This window comes from Macrobrachium rosenbergii, chromosome 56 (genome assembly GCF_040412425.1).
Source record: "Macrobrachium rosenbergii isolate ZJJX-2024 chromosome 56, ASM4041242v1, whole genome shotgun sequence".
NCBI lineage: Eukaryota > Metazoa > Arthropoda > Malacostraca > Decapoda > Palaemonidae > Macrobrachium > Macrobrachium rosenbergii.
Window position 1 is genome coordinate 66,123,863 of NC_089796.1, and position 23,144 is coordinate 66,147,006.

The following is a 23,144-nucleotide window of genomic DNA, read 5'->3' on the forward strand; positions in this document are numbered from 1 at the left end:
GTCCGAGTCAGTCGCTGCAACTTCGTCGTCAGCCGTCCCGACCGTGGCCGAGAAGCGTTGTGAGGATTCCAAAGAGGAAGAGGTGGCTGCCAAGAAGCCTCGCCTGGATTCCTGCGACCGAAACGACCAGGACAATAAATTGGAGGCGAGGCTGGGTGGCATTTTGTGCTGCGCTGTCTGCCTCGACCTGCCTCGCTCCGCCGTGTACCAGGTCAGTCTGCGCTGTCCTCCATTGTCGATCCTTAGGACCTCTCATTTTTTTCTCATCTGGCAATTTGGAATGACTAGTAATTGAATTTGACTGTTGTTAATTTGGTTTTCATTGTGTAACTAGATTAGATTTGATCATTGAACAGCTGTTATTCATGATTAGGTGTCAATTTTGCCCAAAGGCCGAGATGAATTTACTGATGATGTTACATCGTTGGATATGGCTCTTCTTAACTGTGATATATTTTTATATTTCATTCCAGAGTAACAACATTGCAACAGGTTTTTGACTGTTGCCATAATGCCAAAAAATATACGAACTATATTTTTTGGTTATCAGAAGGTGCTTTGGTTAGTAAATAAACCAAAAGTGCCAAACTTTGCCAAGTCAGGTAATGACCTAATAAAAATGCGATTGCTGGCTGTGGTAAGGAAGCTTTCCAAGTGGTGAAATGACTCTTTTGAACCCTCTATTGTTTTTTAGACTAATTCAGACTTTTCAGGTGTCAAATTGTGGGGGCGCTATTGGGTGGGGTTGGGATTTGAGCCGTGGTTAGTAGCCTAGGGCCTGCTTGAGAGTCGACTTGAGTGAATCTCTAAATGACAATAATTGTGATTGAGGTCTTTGGCATCATTTGGAAATTTTGGTTACCATAAAGCCAAAAGGCAATTTTATTAGCTTTTTTAATTTGTTCTAGTTAAAACCACACATTGAGGAATATTCATATTCTCAAAGGGCTTTCACAGTCACGACTGAAGTACTCATGTGTTTAGGAGGTAGTTAAACTTAAGATTTCTTTGTTTTAACATAGGATGTACAAAGAGAAACGCAGACATTAAGTTACGGAATTGAATCGAGTCGGTCGCTTGTAAACTGAGCTACTGTGCCTTTATCAGGTTGATTGCATGGGCCTATCTGGTTCTGTACGGATAATATAACTCCTTGCACATACTGGACAGTCTCGTAAACATAACTAGTATGTGATGAAGCATATAAAGTCGTCATCTGCCTTCTTTTTAATAAAAATGAGGAAGTGTACTGACTTCAGATGTAAATTTCTTCATTTAATACATTTTCCCCCAAATAGTTTTCTCTGGTGAGAAATGTTGTAGTTTTCTTTAAGAAAAATTACTTTTGTGATGCAAAATGGTGCAAAATTCCTTGACAGGTGAAAATTATAATTGTATACTGAACAGTGGAGTTTATATACTTAAAGAGATGCTGTAGTGTAAACAAGTCAGTATTTGGTGTTATTGCAAGGACCTGCGGCAAGTGCAGATGTTAAAATGCATTGAGGTCTGTGGAAGGCTTTGAAATGTTCGTAGCCGTACCAAGAACATTTTATGTAATGAAGTGTGCATTTCAAGAAGTTGCAGCAAGGTACATGATGGCAGTATTGACATTTTAGTATAACAACAGTGTTAAGATGTAGGGTTGAAATTCACTATTTGTAAGATCTCCAGTTTTACTCGTAGTCAAGTGTACAAAGATTGTGTTGTAATTGCTGTACTATGTAGATATATATAACAGTAGTACAGATAGTGGCATAATTAGTTTACTGTGTAGAATCAGGAAGATTGAAACAGGTTACAAAAGTCAGTTAAATGTCATTGTAATTTAATTCTCTGTTTCTGTTGTGTTATCATTTGTTGGTTATTCAGTGCATTAAAACACTAAACTTTAATGAATATCTGTGTAAAGTGTGACGAAGTTTAAAAAACAAAAATCAAGAAAACCAAAGCACTTGCTGTACGGTTATTTAAAAGCACATGCTATAATTTCAGCAGGATGAGAAAAGTTTTATATTTTTTTCACATTTTGAAACTGAGGTAGTGTAACGAACAACCTTGCCTAGCCATGTTTGATCATTTGTCGAGTTTAAACTGGAGGAAAAGGACCGCAGTGTAAAAGATATTGTGTACTGCCCCATACAAACTTAAAGTAATTGTCAAGCATAACCAGTACCAAGTTCCATTATAGTATACCTTAGAACAGATGAAAATATCTTACTTAGTCTACCATTTAACCGTAAATATACTTACATAATACTGTATATCAGCACAGTCATATCAAGTGGAGTTGTAAAGGCAGCATTAAATGCATTTAAAACTATTGGAAAATTTTGACCTCTCAAAGTTTTTTTGTGTTATTACTAGAATGGTTTACGTCAGGAAGACAAAGGCTATAGAGATATAGCCTGTAGAATGAGAGCTTGATGTGAAAATAAGTTGAGAAATTTTGTAATACAGTATTTAAAAATAATAAAACTTAAAAGCTTGAAATATAGATATGACCTTGTGTTATCTTGTGATATATAGTGTAATTTCTCCACACCCACCTCTTTAGGCTTGAACTAGGACAAATCTCCCTTATCTCCATCTCATGACCTATACTTCTTGCTAAACAGCTTTCACTGGAAGTTGATTTCATCCTCACATACACTTTTGCTCCTCTTAATGACGTCCCCATACATTCCACTGGCACAATTCTTTTTCATGAGTGAAGTAAGGAAATTATGAATAATGTAGTTGGTATATAATCATGTTTTATTTTCTGAAGGTCTGGGCTTGAGTTCCATACATATTAAAGCGCTGTGATTTTTTTCTGTCCATTATTTTTCACTCTCATTTTCCTGCTACTAAGCGTTTAGAGAAATGATTATGCTGTATATTCAGTAGTTCTTCATATTATTGAATATTAGTAGTTCTTTGCCTTGGCCACTAACAAATAATCTTCATTGGACTGGTTAATTGGTTGTGAACTTTGCAAGATAAATTGTTAACCACTCACATTTTTATGCAATTGAAAAGCAAACACAGTATGTATGTAGATGATATTACACTATTCACTTAATTTTTCATGTGAACTGTTTCTGCAATATTGAGCACAAAGTATAATGGGGAAAAAATCGTAATTCTAATTTCTGCCTGGTATAATGGCATTCATTCCATGTTGAAAAATTTTCTCTCATAACTTGGGCTTCTTCCATAATTGCTGGCATATCAGCTTGGGTGGAATGGAAAGTACAAGCTCTGGGACATATGAGGTCATTCAGTGCTGATAGGGAAGTTGAGTGAAAAGGGTTTAAAGTTGTAACAGGAGGAAAACTTTGTAGTTGCAGTGTGAAACCATTGTTGGGAGAGGGTGGGAAGTAAGATGGAAGAAAGAGAACATGAACAGATGTACAGTGAAAGGAATGAAAGTGGTTGCAGCTAGGGACTGAAGGGACACTGCAAAGAACCTTAAGCAGTGGTCTACAATGCACCATGTGGGATGCACTGATGGCGCTACCCCCGTAAGGGATTCAACTTGGGTGTATGTGGAAGGTCCAATAATTGTCATGGTGTTTGTTCCAACCAGGTTCTCTTTTATGATCTTCATATGTAAAGAACTTACTGTAATTATGATGACATGGTGCCAAGTGGAATGCTATTAAAAGTGCAGACAATTAATGCATGATTGGGTTTTATCATAGGAGTTAGATTATCATTTGCAACTTCTGTTATCATGCCAAATAGAATATTCTTTGCGACTTATGTGATCGTGCTAAACTCATGAAGCTGCTTGAAGTATTATTTTTCATTTTTATGTTGGTCTGCTTAAATTTTTATCTAGTCATATCTTACATGCAAAGGCAGTCTTGTTGTATGCAAACATTTGTTTACAGTTGCAGAATAAATTTTTGCATATCACTCCTGTGTAGAGGGTGTAGGACTAATAAGGTTAGGTAGAATGGATTGAGAACTGCTGTTGAAGAATATGTAGCTGCTGCTGAATTGGGAATATTGGGATAGAGGTAAACACAGGTAAAGTCGCCTCAACAGAAGTACACTCACCACTTACCATATTATTTTTCCCAATGCTACCATTTTATGCATGGTATATTTTTAGATATATCTCTTATATTGAATGTGGTGTGATGTACAGGTTAGTTTAGGTTAGGAACTACGTGAATTATAGTTTGCAATATTGTATTTGGAAAGTATTCAAGTGCAGGCTATAATATAGGCTCGGTTACTTAACGACTTTATTACCTACCAGAAAGCCAGACCCCTAAAGTGTTAAGTTGAGGTGCTACCATACAGTGATCCTGTTAGTTATGCCCTTTCATATTGCCTTTTGGTTGTATGATCATTGTCAGTCCTTGGCATTAGTTTCTGACCATTGGCCAAAAAAACATTACATAGTATGAAGCAGTAGTAAGTTCATCGGAACAAAGATATCCTGCTGTGCCACCTTAAGGAGATTGTGCAAGTGGTATAAGTTTGTGAGGTAATTACAGGTTTACCTTTTGATTTCTAATTTTCACATTGGACCAAAATTTGTATACAAGAAATCCTGTTTAAAATACTTTTTCCATAAGCAAAAGTGATTCTGTAAAAAAAAAAAAACAGTATTAGGAAAGTTAAAGTTTGTAAACTTGAAAAACGAAAAAATAGTTATGGCACTAAGCCACAAGAAAGTTACTTTTTAAAAAAAGCTACCTAATAAACTTTAATAGGTTACCTCTTGCTTGGAACTACACCTGTTTGTTCATGCATATTCTCCTCATTGTTATCTTTTAAAGTGAGTGCCAGTTTGTTATAATAGTAGGTCTGTCTTTTGTCGTTTTGTCTTTCCATTTATGCAACAATAATGAAAGTTCACAAAATTATTTGTCTATCAGGTTCATTTATTGTGTTAACATTATTGTATTTGAGGGTGAAATAACCTCTCTTTTTATTTTTCATCTCTCTTTTCTGTATATCCTATTACCCTCTGTTACTTTGAAATGAACATCACATTCTTTTTAAGCTTGAAGTTCAAATCAATGGCCTCGGTGAGCTTGTTCCATATGAATAGGGGTCATCTGTAATATAGTATAGTAGTATTGTTAAACCTTGGTACTATATATTGTTGGAAATACATTTGTAATCCTTCAGCTTGATAAGGACTCTTGTCCTCATAGTTAGGGCGAGTGAAACTAGTCCTTTTGAAACAGAAGGATTTTAAGTGTACAATACTTTTCACAGCATACAGCACCAAGATTTTACACCCAAGAAAAGGATCTCATTTTAGCCTCTTTAAAGAGTGTGATTGTTCTTTATAGTCATTTTCATATTTTTTGTTGCTTTATCGCTCCACTTCCATACTCTGTGTGAGGATTCTTGTTGAATACTTTTATGAGAGGAATTTGCAAGTTGTGCAGTGCTCCAGAAAACTAGTGGACTAAACAATTGCTAGTTTGGTAATGAATGTTTAACACATTTGTTCATACTAAAGATTGTTGAATTATTCATCATCCAGGAAGGTAGATGGTAGACTTTAAAGGTATTTTCTTGGAGAATATTTGTACATGATGCATTATAGAGGTAAAATCATCAAGATTAATGTACAGACATTTTATCATGGTATTTAACAACGGGTAAATGTCCACATGTCGTGTGTTTTCATTTTCACAAGTGGGTGTTAAAATATTTTATCCCTTGCAGTAGAAACCATTACAGTTACATACTTAACCACAATACATTTCTCACAAACATATAGAAGCTGAAGTCCCATCCTGAATAGCATAATGTATCTACAACTAAAACTACCTTAAGTTCCCTTTTCACTACATGTATTGTGAGTTTAATCATTCAGGTTCATTGTTACCATAATCTGTAGGTGAATGTGTTTCCTATTTAGCCTAAACTGTTAATCACTGTTGAAAAACAAAATATGCTTTTGTGTAGTGGTATACTGGAAGTACCATTATTTTGTATAAACTTTCTGTTTGAATAAAGATATTTTGACTAAATTGCTTTATTTTGAATATATCCACCAGTAATGATGGTATGATTTAGCATTAATATTGCATTTTCTAAACAGTAAATCATAGATGCTTAGACTGAACCAGTTCCTGAACTTGATTACAAATTGCTTATCTGGATTGTGCTTTTGAATGATATTGAACATATGTTTTAACCTATTCAGATAAATGCCATAGTAAAGTATTACAAATGATAGATTTTTACTCAGAAATGAATATAAATTTGTACTGTGGTACTGCAATAGTACTGGGGTATAATTTATGAAATCTTGAGATTCACCATTCCATACTAATTGTGAAGCTGACTAATCACTCCATTCCCACACTACCGCATACCGAGTTTAAATCAGCCGATGGCATTGGAACTCCTCAAGATTCGCATACCATTCCTGTCTAAACTAATGCCCAAAGAGAATTGGGACGAATGGTTACTACCGTAGTCTACAATACTAATGATCGTGCCTCTTTAAATTGCTGGAACTGAAAAAGTAATGTGCCGTGGATTCCATGAAAAGAAAAAGCTTCACAGATATGATTTAATGCAGGTTTTCATGCTCTTTAGTTAATTACGAAACTACTGTACAGTGTACAGTCAACAGATCTGAGATACTGTGCGTAAGTATACCAAAAAAGAGAAGCCCGGCATCCGGATCTGGATGAGCTAAATGTTGAACAGACGAGGCAGAAAGCAAAGCTCAACAAAGAAACAGGAGTTACATAATGTTATGTCCTGTCCTGTAATATCTTGTGTTCACCATTTATGCATGTCTTCTGTCACTCATGAAATTGATAACATAGGTTTCAAAGCTGGAACATTTAGTAAATGTATATATGCCTTTGTAAAAACATCTGGAAATCAACATATTTTTTTTAGTCTTTTATTTTTTTCCATATTTACAGGTCTTAACTGCAATTTTCTTTCAGGAACCTACACTTTTAATTGTACTTTGAAACTGAAGTTGATATATGTAGAAAAGTATATCCAGTGTTCAGTATTTAGAATGAACGCAGTACAGTATTTATAAAAACCATCCTTATTATTCTTTGATCACATACTTTAGTACAGTATACCATTTGTTCTGTCATACATAGATCAAAAAGACTTAGAGAAATCCTGTGTAAATGAGTATACACTTTATAAAAATATGCCAATGAATAATATGACCCAACATACTGAATATATTTTGCTGAAAGTAAATTCATGATATAGTGGCAATGTTTCAGAAATCTATTCAGTTTGCTTTAGTGTAGCAATAACTCTGAATATAGTAGTGTGCGGCTGAAGCCAGTTATTGTGCTATAGTGGTTGATTCTTTGTCAGTGTTCAAATGGACACCTCATGTGTGCTGGATGCTTCACTCATCTCCTGGCTGACGCCCGCATCAGGGATGAGACAGCCACCTGCCCCAACTGTCGAGTGGAAATATCTCGATCACTTGCAACCAGGAATCTGGGTAAGACTACATGATCCTGTTTTTAGACACTCAAAAGTAGATTCATTTCTAGTTCAGTTTCATAGGTTAATGCTGACTTGTGTCTTCTTTTCAATGACCCTAAGCTGAGACGAAGCCTGGCTGTGAGTGGTTTAATGGGGTGCAAGGTTGCTGGTCTATGGTACAGTATCACAAAGTTTGCATTAGTTTATGAAAATATAAGTTGTATATTTATGGTGCATAAGTCTTTTGAGAGTTTTTAAGGTTTGTTACAGATTGCAGGACTTGCCTAGCAAAAGTGCAGTATCACATTAAATGTAAGAAATTTTTTTCATTCACAAAGACCAAGATAAGACAATTTAAAAGTTATATAGGATCACTATAAAAGAAGAAGAAAATAAACTACCTATTAGTGTTAATTGGATGAGCTGTGTTTGCTTACAGCGGTAGAAAAGGCTGTTTCAGAGCTGCCTGCAGAATGCCAGTTTTGCGGGCACAAGTACCCAAGGAATTCTCTGGATCGCCATGAGATGGAACTTTGTGAAGAAAGGTGAGTACAATCTTCTCTCCTGTGACTTGATTTTTGGGGATGGACTAATTGTGATGCCTCTGTTGTGTCACAGTATTAAGTATCTTGTAATTGCTTTAGTTTTTCTGATGATTCTGAGTGTTTATTCAGTTTAATGTAAATTTTTATCTATTGTTTGTATCATACTCTTTTCTTACTGCAAATTTTTATCTATTGTTCGTATCGTATACTTTTTTACTACCTTTGCAATCATAGACATTGGCACTGATGTTGAGAGGGTCTTTTTTAAAAATATTAAGATATTTAACTAACCATTTTTATCCCATACTAGATTATGTAATGAAGACCCTATATCACTTCCAGCACTTTTTTTTTTTTAGTTCTTACAGGTAACTGCAATGCCACGTAGTTCCTAACCAAAGCTAACTGTACTTTATACTCGACACTCAATTAGAAGATCGGTTTGAAAATGTATGGCCTCTAAAATGGTAGCCAAATAGAAAATAATGATAATACTGTAGTTGTGCTAAGTGTAGAAGTCTGTTAATTTGATGTGTTGCTGTGATTACTTTGTCAAAGTTTTTAACTAAACACTCTCTCTCTCTCTCTCTCTCTCTCTCTCTCTCTCTCTCTCTCTCTCTCTCTCTCTCTCTCTCTCTCTCTCTCTCTCTCTCTCTCTCTCTCTCTCTCTCTCTCTCTCTCTCTCTCTCTCTCTCTCTCTCTCTCTCTCTCTCTCTCTCTCTCTCTCTCTCTCTCTCTCTCTCTCTCTCTCTCTCTCTCTCTCTCTCTCATATGGAAACAGGCCTAATATGTTAACAATTTTGACTGCAGAGAATAGCAATTATTATTAGTCACAGATCTTTTTTTCAATTTTATAGAAACTGTGTACAGGGAAATTATCAAGGTATAGGATTGAACCTAATAATTTATGTGCGTTCCAGGAAACAGCAAGTTGTAGAGCACTGAAACTCAAAGAAAATGCATACAGATATATCAAGACAGATTTGTTAAAGTGTAACGCACCGTCTTCTTTCATGCTTGCGTGGTTGGAAAAATACATCTTGAGGCATACAAATATATATTAAGATATTCATTATGACCTTTTGTTATCTATTACACATGCCTGCAACTTCACCATGGAAAATGAAATTAGAAATCTTATATCCCCTTTACGGAAAAGTATTTATCTTGGGTACTTTGTCATAACTTACTTGACATCCAAAGAAATGTTCAAAAATAGTCTACTTTAGCATCAAAACAAATACGATTAAGTACTTGAAGGTCGTTCTATTCCAGCTCTAGTAAATGTATCTGAATTTGACAGGTAGAAGTACAAATCAGCGGGAATAGTTTATATCTTTCCTCGTGGCCAGGTAATTATCATCACCTCATTTGGATACCCCAGACCCAAGATAGGACAGGAAGTGCATAATAAACCGGCTCCCACATGAGATAGGGCAGCGCACGTCTTGCAGGGAAGACAGTGAAGAGATGGCTGGTATTTCACATTGCACAAGAAAGGGAGGAGAAGTCAGACTCTGCCTACTCTCTCCCCATTGGCTATCACTCTTGTGCCACCAAACCTTGTTCTATTTTCAACCGGATCCAACTACCACTTAGAGATTTTCCCCTACGTAAAGACCTTAGGTTTTCAGTTATGAAAAATACAAATTGATTGAAAATTTGTCATATTTGGATCAAGGCTTAGTAGTGACAAGCATTTCCAAAATGTGAAGAAATCGAGAAGTTGAGAGGGCATTGTGGTTAATAAATACTACATACAGTACATATCTGGTAAAAAGTGACCAGTAGATTCTAATATACTGTTGTTTTAAACAAATGTGCTGTAAGCTAATATGTGACCATGATACTAAGCTTAAAAAGAAAAAATTTTATAACTGCATTTACCAGTAAAGAGGGCAGAAACTCAGATAGAGAGACCAAGAATGGATAAAAGTGAAGGCTAAGATAACCATTAATCCATGTATTGTATGTACAGACTTTACTCGGTTATTCATTATTTTTGAGTCACAAAGTAGGGAGAAAGGAAACATTTTGGTATTTAGCCATTTACTTGAAGCCTCAGAAAAAGGTTGATGTTGGGTAAACTACATTACATTATTTCACTTCAGGGTCTTTGCAGCATCCCTTTGGCCCCTAGCTGCAACCCTTTTCATTCCTTTTACTATACCTTCCCTTTCAGTTCTGAATGACCTCGTAGGTCCCAGTGCTTGGTCTTTGGCCTAAATTTTATTTTCCATTCATACATTATTTCATTGTCAGTTTTGGAACTTGTCCTATACCTGTTGTTTTGTTCTTAGGCCTGTGCGCTGCCAGTACAATGTGTTGGGCTGTGGTTGGCGTGGACCTCACCATGATGTGGGAAGTCACGAGCAGCAATGTCAGCATCCCAATCACACTGGTGCCCAGGTAAGCGCTTCACTCATTTATGAAGTCTATAGCAGAATGTTTCATTATGGTGGGAAGAAGACAATATACAGTATTAGATATTTAAGTGGTCTTGAAAACATGAGCAAAATATTGGTCCAGAAGTTAAATTTTACAAGGAATAGAGAGAATAACCAGTGATATGGATATGGAGTATAGTTTGAATCTCTTATTTTTAAATGTAGCTGAGCCTACTGTTTATGAAGAAAGTAATATTTTTGCTGAAATGTGTGTGTACTCAGGGCCATTTCCAACTGCATACATAACTTGTCATTTTTAAGGTACTGCATGTTAACATGATCAAAGCCACCTTTGTGTAGTACATCACATCATCACTAACCCAGCATGATGTTATAGTACTGTAATTTATTAATAAGCAAAGTCAGACAGAAACAAAATTTAGCTATGCGGTATTTTATTAATGGCTTACTTACATTTCTAAGTTAAAAGGGCAGTGGTACTATGCATTTGAAAGTTTGTTCCCCACCATTATCAAATTGCTATTGAACCTTTGGCCTTGACTTTGGCCTCAAACAAAGTATGCATGCCAAGTATGGATAATGCATCTCTCATATACAGTAGTTCGAAAGTTATGGCACTTAGTGTGACTAAGAATAAAGTATATGCAGTACATTTTGCTAAGCCTGGTGCCATATCAATGAGAATTGATTGCTGTAACTGCTGTTTTTGTAAGACAGAGGTAAGCCTTTGCTATATATTTTCTGGTTTCTCCACCTTACGTTACCATCGGTTAATTTTGTATGCATCATGTATCAAGTCTTCTCACAATCATGAATATATTTTCAGGTGTTTTCACATCTTCAGAAACAGGCAGAAACTGTAGAAGAAGCTTCAAAGACCTTCAATCAGATCATGTCAGTTCTTTCATTTGAAAAAATTACATTCAATGGTGAGTACATGTACTATTGCTTGTAAAACTTGGAATCAAATGCAAGGTATTCTCAAGTTTTAATATATCAAGTTCTTGTTTTGTAAGTAATAATTTTATTGTTTTGTTTTCCTTTGTTTTATTTTATCATGGTCTATCTGAAGTGTATACTGTATATGATACTCAGTTTTTAAGGTTAGCAAGAGAAGCTTCATAGTTATACAATCATACCTCGTGCATTTGCATTTCTGGATTCGCAAAATTTTCATTGGAACGTAACTAATTTGCTTCCATGATTTTTTCACAGATCTGCAAAATTTTTGTCTTTCTCTTTTCTTTATTTTATTGAATTGTACCTTCATTATATGACTAACTCTGTGACATATGAAGTTCACCCACTTTACCTTCCTGACAGTGACAAAGAAAACATCACTCATTAAGTTTACAGTCCCATTTGTTGTTTGATTATACCTTACTGTGAATGCAAAACAAAACAACAGCCAATGAATTAGTATAGTGGTAACAGTAGTATACAGTAAACCCCTGTATTCGCGTTCTCATGGTTCGTGGACTCAAGCATTCGCGGGTTTCTCTGTGGAACATATCTAGCCATCATTCACAGAAAAATTCGCCCATTTAAATTTTTTTCTGAGAAATATTCAATCATTACTGTATTTTCATATAATTTTCATGAATAAATGCACTTTTTGTGATAAAACTATTAAAATACTCGGGTATAAGCATTTTTACGGGGTTTTTCTTGGTTTACGCTATCAAAATGGGCAGTTCTAAGTGTTTTTAGAGGGGTTTTAAGCATTCGCGGATTTGACCTATTCGCGGGGGGATGTGGGACTGTACCGTACTGTAAATGTGCTAGTGTAGCAATTATGTCAACCATTTATTTCTTTTTTTAAGAATGTATTAAGCTAACTTTTAAATGAAATTAAAGTGCTTTGGGAGCATGATTTGGGTCATATTTAGGGTTTCAACTTTAGAAGTAAACATTTATTAGCATTTTTACTGACTCGTACCAAACATTCGCAATTCCTCCTGATCCGTGGTGGGTTCTGGAACCTGACCGCGAATGTTTGAGGTATTACTGTAATGGTAATAATTGTAGGGTTGTTGAATCTGACCACCAGATGAGGGTCTTACCTTTAATATGGCTGCTATTTGGCACTAAAAGTACCAGCTCATAAAAAGACCTCAGTTTTGGATTTCAGTTTATGAATCTCATTAGTTCTGGAAAACATCAGGAAAATTTGTAAAAAAAAAAAAAAGAGAGAGAGAGAGAGAGAGAGAGAGAGAGAGAGAGAGAGAGAGATTTATTGCCAAGGTAATTGACGCATCATGCTCTGAAAGGTGCCTCTACTCTGGCATTTTCTGCAGGTGGTAAAAACTTGCACTCTTGTTGTCACAGTACAATTTTGTTTGTTTTTGCACTTTGCATCAAGGTTCGGTGGTTTTACAGTGATATCATATGTTAGAATTTTGTAATATACAGCTTATACATACTGTACTTTACTGTACTGACAGTTAATGTTGAATTAACTAGATTTGCATTGGCAGGTGAATTTGTAACGGAATAATGATACACAAATTTTGCTCCAGTCACACACAGAAAGCTTTTTAGAACTATTGAGAGACAGTGCTGTGAGGCAAAGCTAACTGTTATCGAGGTTTTCACATTAAGTAACAGAATACAGTAAACCCCCTGTATTCGCGTTCTCACGATTCGCCGACTCGCGCATTTGCGGGTTTCTATGTGGAACATATCTACCCATTATTCGCGGAAAATTTGCCCATTCACAGTATTTTTCACAGAAATAATCACTAATTACTGTATTTTCATGTAATTTTCATGAATAAATGCACTTTTTGTGATAAAACTATTAAAATACTCAGGTATAAGCATTTTTAGAGGGTTTTTCTCGTGTTTAAACTATCAAAATGGGCAGTTCTAAGTGTTTTTAGAGATGTTTTAAGTAATCACGGATTTTAGCTATTCGCGGGGGTGGGCGGGTGCGGAACGCATCCCCTGCGAATACTGGGGGTTCACAGGAAAGGTGGCGTGCGGATAGTAACATGAACTTACTGCTCCATTACTGTATAAGGTGTTGCATTTATAATTGTGTGTGTGCAGAACGATTAAAACATGATATATTGACATACTGATAGGTTTTACTGGTAAATGGTATATGGATTCTTATATATTTATTATGGCTGACCGGGCTAAGAACATGGCTATTCTAACTTGGTCTAAAATGTTGTAAGTTGCCACAACCATGTACAGTAGCAGTTATCTACAGTTTAGTTTTTTGTTAAAGAAAACTATTTTGCCGGCTTTGTCTGTCCATCTGCACTTCATTCTGTCCGCCCTCAGATCTCAAAAACTACTGAGGCGAAAGGGCTTTAAATTGGTTTTAATTAAGGTTAAAGTTAGCCATAATCATGCTTCTGTCAATGCTATAGGAGGGACCATCACCAGGCTGTGGTTAAAGTTTCATGGGCCATGGCTCATACACCATTATACCAAGACCACTGAAAGATTTATCTATTTTTGGTGCCCTTGATTATACGCTGTAGTGGCTGTACAGAAAATTCGATTGTTCCAAAGAAACTTGGGCGCATTTTTTACTTGTTTGTTCTCTCTTTCACAAAACGTTGTCTTAATATGTTACAAAAGAAACAAGCCATATTAAAAATGCACACGGTGGCTTTTAGTGCTTGGGTGTTGTGTAGCTGGATATCTTGTAACCTTATGTATTATAGGTAGGACTCCTCAGCTATATTATTTCCTTTTTATATGTAGGTCATGTCATATGCAGTTGAAACTCAAAAGTACTGGATAGGTGATGCTACAATCTATTTGGCTGTATTCTTTGATCTGTGTATGTAGGCTGTATAATCATAAAAACTTGGACAGCTAGTTTTGCAGATGAATTATGATAATAAAACTTGAAATCTCTTTTTCATAATTATAATGCATAACCATTTTCAAAGGTATTTAAGTACTGACACTTAGTACAGTAATAAGGAGGACCAACCAGATTTTTAAAAGTCATAAATATTTCTGTACAGTATTTTTCTTAGCTTGTGTCATCTTAGTTGTATATGTTTACTTTTTGAAATGAACCTTACCTCTCCATTATTTAGCTTTTACTTCCATGACACTGGTAGTAAAATCTATATAATGGAGAAGTAAGTATTTAAAAAATAAATACTAAAGTATTTATATTTTTTCATCATTTTCTATTACCAGTTTGTGTGCAAAAGATTTAGATGAAATTTATCTTGAGAGCAATGAGTAAATTTAAGTATTTTTCTTATGCATACAAAGCAATGAAATATGAAAACTGCCAAATTTTTCAAAGAACATTAGAGGGCTTTTATTCCTGGGTAATCTTTTATGAGAAAAAAGTAGTAACACCTCAACTTAGAGGACTTCTGTACTTATCAACTGCCACATTATGATTAAGTTTCCTGATGCTACCATTTTAGATCTGATGTAGCTTTAGATATATATCTTAAATGCCAAGTGTAAATTAAAGGTTAGTTTAGGTTGGGAACTATGTGGAATTGCTGTTAGTTGTAAAATTTTCAAATGCAGGCCATAATATAAGTTCTTTGTTACTTAGGCTAATGGACTTTTGTTACTTATCAGAAAGGCCAAACCCCCAGTGTCTGTTAAGATGAGGTGCTACTAAAAACCCCTGATGTCAAATACTCTTGCCCCTCTGATTTGATGTGAAGTTTCCCACCTCTCATACTCTCAGGTCCTTTCAACCAAGGTAAAGCAAAGGCCATGGATGACAAAGGTGGCAGTTTTAAATTCATCTGATTATTATTATTACTGTATTATTATTATTATTGTTATTGTTATTATTCATAACGTAAACCTCTATTCATATGGAACAAGCCTACAGGGCCCATTGACTTGAAATTCAAGCTTCCAAAGAATGTAGTGCTCATTTAAAAGTTACAGAAGATAATAGGAAGTACAGAGAAAGGAGATCAGTTAGTAGAAAAGAATAAAAAAGATAAATTAATACATAATACTGTAGGTAAAAATGTAAATAAACTAGCAGAATACAAGGTGAATTGTTATAGGTTTGTAATGCCTTGCGCAAGTAGGACTTTATTGGACATTGTATTTGTCAAGATGTAATTATTATTATTCGGATGAACCCTGGACAAGTGGTAATTGTCATTGTACAGTTTATTTTTTGGATTATTGGTGCATTTTTTGTGCAATTTACAGACTTGCAGCTGAAGCCATACCGAACTGATGAATTCATCCACAAATTGTTTTACGAAACCAGTCGTTTTTCTGCTCTTGGATACCAGTGGGTGATAAAAGCCCGGCTGAATGACAACCAAAAGGACCCTCACCTTACTTGTGACCGTTTCATTACCTATCAGGTTTGTTGTTTTCTTTTTTTAACAGCTATTTTTGTCATTATGGTAGTTATGGTTATTAATAGAAATATTATTATTTGTAAAAACCTCATCACTTCCATACCCCCCACTCCAGTCCGACAACTGGGGAGCTAAGTTTGTGCTAATCTTTTGTAAAGTTTTCTTTCAATTGTTACTTGATAATTATTTTGCTCTAGACTTTTAAAGAACTCAAGATTGTTGACCATGCAAAGCAGATTACTTTCCAGCCCTTTTCCACTTTCCTAGTTTCATTGGGTTTTGCTCCCAAATACAAATAAAAATTAACTTTTAGTGAACTAGTAATACCCCTTCCAATAAAAAAAAAATTTTAAATGAACAAAAGTTTTCTTAGAATTCATCCTTGGACCCATTTGAATCCTTTTCATTGCACTTTTTCCACATTAACTTATTTAGACAAATTCTCCTTCCATTCTAAAGCATAGGTTTTTTCCACATTTAAAAATCATCTGTTCTTAATCAGCAAATGATTTTCGAAATTGCCAGTATGGTTTGCATTTTAATTTTCTTGTTATTATACCCTTGGGCCACAGCTATCACTGAAAAGTTCCATAAGTGCCAATGTTTTCAACAAAATAATTTTCATGCTAGCTTTTGATTTGGATTTCATCCCTTTTCTTATGATGAATTACTTGTTGCATGCTCCATTAATTAAGATGTAGTCCACCATCAAGATGGTAACCCCCTGGCTAGTTGATTTTCTCTCAATATTAGGCTAATGCACAAAACTTTTAAAAAGGGACACATTTTTTTGTACCTATTGTGGTTGTTCTTGTTTTTTGTAAGACAGTAATTTCAGATGCTTGACTGTACTGCAGGTGTGGTTAAATTCCTGTCAAAAGGCAGTAACTGCTTTTGATTCAAATCCATACTTGCATTTTCAGCTGATTGTGAAAAGTAAACCCAACAACCCCATGATGGTTCACTTCATGATACTTCGTGGTCCTTTTGGGGACATGAGAGTTGACCCACACATTTACCAGTTTGAATTCACAGAAAATGGAACAGAAAGTCCCTTCTTTGCCCTTCCACTGCCAGACAGTGCTGAGTGTAATAAGCTCCTTGCTGCTCGTACTATAGACTTCAGGTGAGAAACTAAAACAACGTCTTTGTTAGCTCAGATTTTTAGAGCACTTTTAAGATCATAAGACAGTAAATATAATAAGCACAATTTTGTTAATTAAAAGTACATTTTTGCTTGAGTACAAACACTTGCTTTATTAAAGCCTATCACTTCATTGTAGGAACAGCAGACTTTAAAGATCTACAAAGAATTTATTTGTCCAGGAAATAAATGATGCCTCTTGAGTCAAATGTACATTCCAAAGTTTCATGTTTTCTTTTTTCAAACATTTCCATTAAAATTTTGGTGTTCCTTGTTCATACACAGGTTAAAGCATTCATGATGACAAAGCAGCTAGATTTGCATTAGAGTGTGAGTTATCTTGTATCATTAAAACTCATTATCTTCAGTAAATAGGCTTCAAAGAATGTATCATGTTTATCGTTTTAATTCCAATGCCCAATGAACTTTGCGGGAAAAGCTTGGAGGAAACAAAAAATTTCAGAGAAAGATACATTTCAAGTAAATCTGTTTATCTGATGAAATGCCAGTGATCTTCCTTCTCAGGTTATTACTCTTAAAGGCATTGTAAGCAGCCGTAGCAGATAAAGTAGTCAAGTTGGGCCACGTTATTTTCCTTATTGGGATGAGTCCAGTCAGCAGGACCCCTTTTGCTAACAATTTTATTGCTATGCACAGGATGCTGCATATTTCTCTTACTGATCTGGATATCTCTTATCAGATGAAGTATGTATGCTAACTGCTCCTGCGGTGTTGTACTTGCCTAGTCTCCTGAATGATATCCATCCTGATTCTAAGTCAGTAAGGGCCTTAACCCTTTCGCTTACTGATGACTGGTATATTGTAGACATCATCCAAATTTAAGTCCTTCGCATTTTCATGACGTATGCAAATGTCAAAAAATTAAAAAGATGCACAAACCAGCAAACAAGATGATCATTTTTGGCAAATGTTTTTGATATTTATACACATGTAACATGTCTTATTTGTTTTGTGTAGTTGTATATTTTTATTCTCCAATTACATCATTTATCTTATTCAGAGAGAGAGAGAGAGTCTATAATTACATCATTTGTCTTTTTTCTGAGAGAGAGAGAGAGAGAGAGAGAGAGAGAGAGATTCAGAGAGAGAGTCTATAATTACATCATTTGTCTTTTTTTGAGAGAGAGAGAGAGAGAGAGAGAGTCTATAATTACATCATTTGTCTTTTTCTGAGAGAGAGAGAGAGAGAGAATCGATTGAGTGCCGTTTGTTTTGTATAGTTTTTTATTTTTATTCATAATTACATCATTTATCTCTTTCCTGAGAGAGAGAGAGAGAGAGAGAGACTGACTTATTTTACAGAAAAGGTAACACTAGTTTTCTGTTCATTTTTTCATACTTTCCTTGGTATAGCTACAACTTTTGTACGACAAGGAGTAGATAATTTATCTGGATGTGCTATGGATAACAAATGAAAACTATCATGGTTTTTCCTTTGGCAAAATTTTTGGGGGGAAGTGCAAAATTTTCCAATCTCCCTTAAATTATACTCTTTATATGACCTAAATACTTTCAACCTATTTTGGGTACTTTTTCATGCCATTGAATAGAGCAATCATTCCACTGCAAATATTTCCCCTACATAAATGCATTTAGGGGACTTTTTCATGCCACTGTATAGAGCAATCATTCAGCTGCAAAATTAAATAAAATTGTGCAGTCTACCATGAAAATTGTGAGAGCCACACATCTTTGAACAACAAAAAAAAAAGGTAAAAAGAGGTTTTTGTGTGTGTCGTGTGGGTGACTGTTTCCTTTCTTATGGAAATTGTTATGTTACCTTGTCATTCATTTATTTATATTTTCTCTGATATGATTACTTTATTGTAATTACAGCTTTTTGCATTGCAATAAGTGCTTAATTTGTCTGGGTGTGCTATGGGTAAAAAAAGAGCCTCGATGGCTCGGTCGGTAGAGCAGCAGCCTTGGACTTCATAAGAAGTTTGTGGCACGGGTTCAAATCCACAGCCGACCGGTCAGAGAGGCGGACGCTTTGCTATCCGTGTAGACACCCCGGGATTATGTATGTAATCAACGGATAGGTTTGCTGAAAACAAATGGGTGTTACAGACTAATACACACACAGACAAAGCCACTCCAACATATTCTAAAAACATAACAGACACCTCACATGTCTTGAACTATCGGCCTAACCGCTCATGTCTCCTCGCTGCTGGGAGAAAGGGAGCTGGGGATTTGGCACGATACATATACACGTGCTACCGGGGTCTAAGCGATGTCAGGCAGGGCAGTCGATCGAGGCTATGGCCTACCCCAACGCCAAATCAAAGTCCTTCAAAAGAAGGCATCGTGCTTACCCCATATGAAAAATGGGAAAAAGCACGTTAAATGAAGAAGTGCTATGGGTAAAAAAATTAAGACTTTACTGCTAGTAGTTTTTTCTGGAAAAATTTTTCTGGGGGAAAGTGCAGAATTTTCTCATACCTAACTTCTACAAATTTTTGGGGTGAACAAATTTTTTAGGGGGGAAGTGCAGGATTTTCTTGTACCTCATAACTTCTCATAACTTTCAGGGGGAAAGTGCAAAATTTTCTTATACCTCGTAAATTCTACTCATCATTCCACTTACATAAAAGTTATTTTGGAGGAATTTTTAGTATGCCATTGTATAAAACAACACTACTTTCAGCTGCAAATTGAAACAAAATTGAGCACTCTACCTTAAAGGTTGTCATAGCTACACATCTTTGAACAAAAAAGGTATAAACATTTTTATGTCTACTGCTTGAGGCACTGCCGCTTCCCACAGACACAATTGCGTATAAGAATCATAAACAAAAAGGTTAAATAGAACTTGTGGCATTACAGTACCTGGAGCTAAGATAGGTTAGCACAGTTGCTTGTTACTAAGGATAGCACAGTTGCCTGTTACTAGTTTTGACTGTAAGTGGTGATTGAAAATAGTCAACTTAAATGTATCTAACCAAATGAGTTCTTATGCACCCTATGCATTTGATGCTCCTTAGGCAATTGAAAATTGCTCCTGTAATTGATGACATTGATTATTCTTTTTATTTATGAATGAAGATGACTAGTTGAAAAGAATGTGGTTGTCAGTGCATAACTTCATATAAATACCTAGGTGTAAACAACATTACTGCAAAGGAAGTAGTTGTAAGGCACCCAGCCTCATTGCATGTTTGTTGGGCCACAAACATGATACAATACTGTATACTGAAATGTTCTTACCCAACCTCAGGAGGGGTATCATGATTGGGTGAGCAAGGGACATTCTAATGGCAGTCTAATAGTTTTGAAACTAGAGGGCAGAGCTTCGAAACAAATACCGGTGACAGGTTAAGTTTTCTTTTCAGTTCACCACCACCCCCCAAAAAAAAGCAACATCACTCTTCTTTCAGTTTCTTGGTTGGTATGTGTGAAATTCATTTTCAAATATTTTTTTTATGTTTTGACTTAATGTGACAGGGAAAGCTACACTAATTTTCATTTAACCTTTAACCTTTACATTTGTGTTTCAGGTTGATGATGGGGCTTGTGACGAAGTAACTTTTTTACGTCTATGAAAGACTGCCTTCAACCAATGCAAAATCTCTGCTGCCAGGATTTCTAGTTAAATCATGAGGCAATCATCTCTCTCAGTCATTAAGGTATTTTTATGTAGCCATTGTGTTACATAGCTTCATTAAAAATTACCAGCTTTTAGGAGTGTTATACAGCACTGTTCTTCTTTCTTGATAGAGTACAGGACAGACTAAGTGGTTTTATTAATCTGTACATAAGATTGTGATTAACGTTTTCAGAAAAGATTTTTGAAATGACTCGTTGATAGATATGTTGAAGAATTCCAGTTAAGAGGAGTTTGGATATGTGTTAGAAAAAAAAAAGACATATAACCTTAATAATGTAAAGAAATGAATTATATGAAGATATTTTTTGTACATTACAATTTAGCTTGGATGGATAGAGCAGTAATTCCTTTCACACTTCAGTTAAGGAATATAAATAATAACCCCAAATTTACTTTGAGACTTTAATTCCATTGCATTTATTTAGCACTTCAAACATTTTAGCTGTATTGTAAAGTAGGTTATGTGATGATATTACCTGTATGGCAATAACTTGGGCGTATTCTGTATCACTGAATCTTTTGAATGTTGAGTGTCTTTTGAAGGCGAACTTGTATTGAAATACAAGCTACAGAATTGTACATAATAGATATGGCATCACTGAAACCAGGAGAACACAGGCAGTGGTACTGTGGTACGTCATCTGGCATTTTTAAGTACCTTGCTTAACAGATTTAACACCAAGTGGCATATGGTTTTTATATGTTTATGCAAATTTAAGTTGTGTATCTTTTGTGCTTTAGAGAATATCATGATGTCAATATTAAATTTGTACAGTTGCTATATAGGCTTGTGTGGAGTTTGGTGGCAATATATTAAAATATGCCAAAAAATGTGCATGTGTGACAAGTCCTCAAGGTGCCGTAGTCATTTAGTTTATAGTAGATTAATTTGAATTTATTATATAAATAACACTGATTGGTCTTTGTCAGTTAATGTGTTGGTAATATTATTTCCAAAAAAGCTTTACATTTCTCTGTTCAAGTTAGTTTGAAGTTTTCAAATTGTAATATTAAAACAGTAAAATTCATAGTAATTAACTGAATTTTAACCTTTGAGCTGTAATGTTTGATCATTCACTGAAAGATCTTGTACAGTGACCTATATACTAATAGGACTAGAGTCTTCATCTCTGAAGTTGACAAAATTAAATCATGGAGAGGAAATGCCATATATCTCACAACCATGTAAACACTAGAAACAAAGCCATTGTAGTATAACTCAATGTTTTTTGTAATTAGTTACCTTTGTAGTTTACTTTGGGTCATATGTGTAGTTCATCACTTAGTAGTGAACTTTTTAGGTTTCAAAAAAGTGGATTTATTTGTTGAATATAAAGTTCACTTCTGGGATGATAGAAGATATTATATCCCTAGGGTTGAGAATAAGAAGCTTACTGAGCAGTGTCTGAAATCTTTCAAGTAAAAAAAAGACATCCACAAATTTACATAAAATTTACATTTACAGCTATTTGGTACATATGGCTTTAATTGTACATAATAGCTAGAATCAGTGTTGATGTTAAAGTTTTAGTTACTGTATTTACACGAATAGGATGTTGGTAATAGGAAAGTTGAGCCAATTTAAAGGAATAGCATTGGAAAATGTAGACTGAAATTTGTGAAACACCTTTATGATGAAAGGACAGGTTTCATTTTCCATTACAAGGCTGTAGAAAGAGCTCTGACTTTGTTAAGGGGAAGAAAGTTTCTACAGTACACAAACAAGAACAATGGCAATACACTTGGAAATCTATGGAAAGATATTAGAATTAAATGTCAATTTGACAATATGAATATAAAGCATTCACACAGTACTGACATGGACATTCATGATCTTATTGTGATTTGTGTTTACATGGTAGCCAATCCGGAAGAACTGTTTCTAAAATACGCTGAATAGCTGCTGTATAACATTAAAAGGACATAAGTTTCTGATTCTTCTTATGTAACAGTTTTATCATCGTTGTGTACAAGTTACAGAATGTTCTTATCATTAAAAAATTAAGTGGTAGTGCAGATCGAATTCTTACCTTGTTGCAGATTTTGATTTATATTAAGGCTTTTTTTTTCCACTGTCCAGAATTAAGGATGGTTTTCAATTGATTATCCTATGGATACTGTCAATAACACTGAGAACTCGTTTTGATTAGAGTAGGAAACTTTCCTGGTTACTTGATGCATAATTAACTGTTGGACAGTGTATATCATAGCCCTGTGAAAAAGAGAGATTTTTATAGATTGCTTAAATCATTCTCATCAAAAGTCTTTTATGAATTTTCATTAAATTCCAGTAGTCCTAAAACACTGAAAATTTTTTACTGTATGTGAAGTTAGTGGGTAACTTAATATCTAGACATTATCATGGCCTTGCCCCAGTAGCCTGCAACATAAATGCTAGATGATTTCAGATGAATCTTTTGCTTTATACTTCTTTTTGGGTGATTGCTGACTGTTTCTGTTTACGTTGGTTAATAGGACATTAAATACTTAAACAACATTGAGACAAAATGAGGCTGACAATACAATGCACACTGCAATCTCTACAGAATCCAAACAAGAACACCTCAGTTATCAGGCTTAGGTAAGTTTTCTGCACTTAGAGCAAAAGTGACCTAAGTTTTTGCACCAATGATAGTCCCTTTGGAAAAG

At 35.1% G+C, this 23,144-nt stretch overlaps 2 protein-coding genes across 7 annotated transcripts in view; one reads left to right on the forward strand and one right to left on the reverse strand.

Moving 5' to 3' along the window:
- LOC136836565 (zinc finger TRAF-type-containing protein 1 homolog) overlaps positions 1–22,797 on the forward strand; it is a 22,889-nt gene extending 92 nt beyond the window's left edge. Inside the window, exons 1-8 of the mRNA XM_067101012.1 lie at positions 1–211; positions 7,324–7,456; positions 7,880–7,985; positions 10,286–10,394; positions 11,220–11,322; positions 15,563–15,723; positions 16,644–16,846; positions 20,386–22,797. The exon at positions 1–211 is cut by the window's left edge and continues 92 nt beyond it. Coding sequence (XP_066957113.1) covers positions 1–211; positions 7,324–7,456; positions 7,880–7,985; positions 10,286–10,394; positions 11,220–11,322; positions 15,563–15,723; positions 16,644–16,846; positions 20,386–20,413 — 1,054 coding nt within the window. The 3' untranslated portion in view covers positions 20,414–22,797. The remainder of the gene's footprint in view (positions 212–7,323; positions 7,457–7,879; positions 7,986–10,285; positions 10,395–11,219; positions 11,323–15,562; positions 15,724–16,643; positions 16,847–20,385) is intronic.
- The window catches only part of LOC136836564 (uncharacterized), an 88,957-nt gene that overhangs the window by 25,598 nt on the left and 40,215 nt on the right, over positions 1–23,144 (reverse strand). The window lies entirely within an intron of this gene.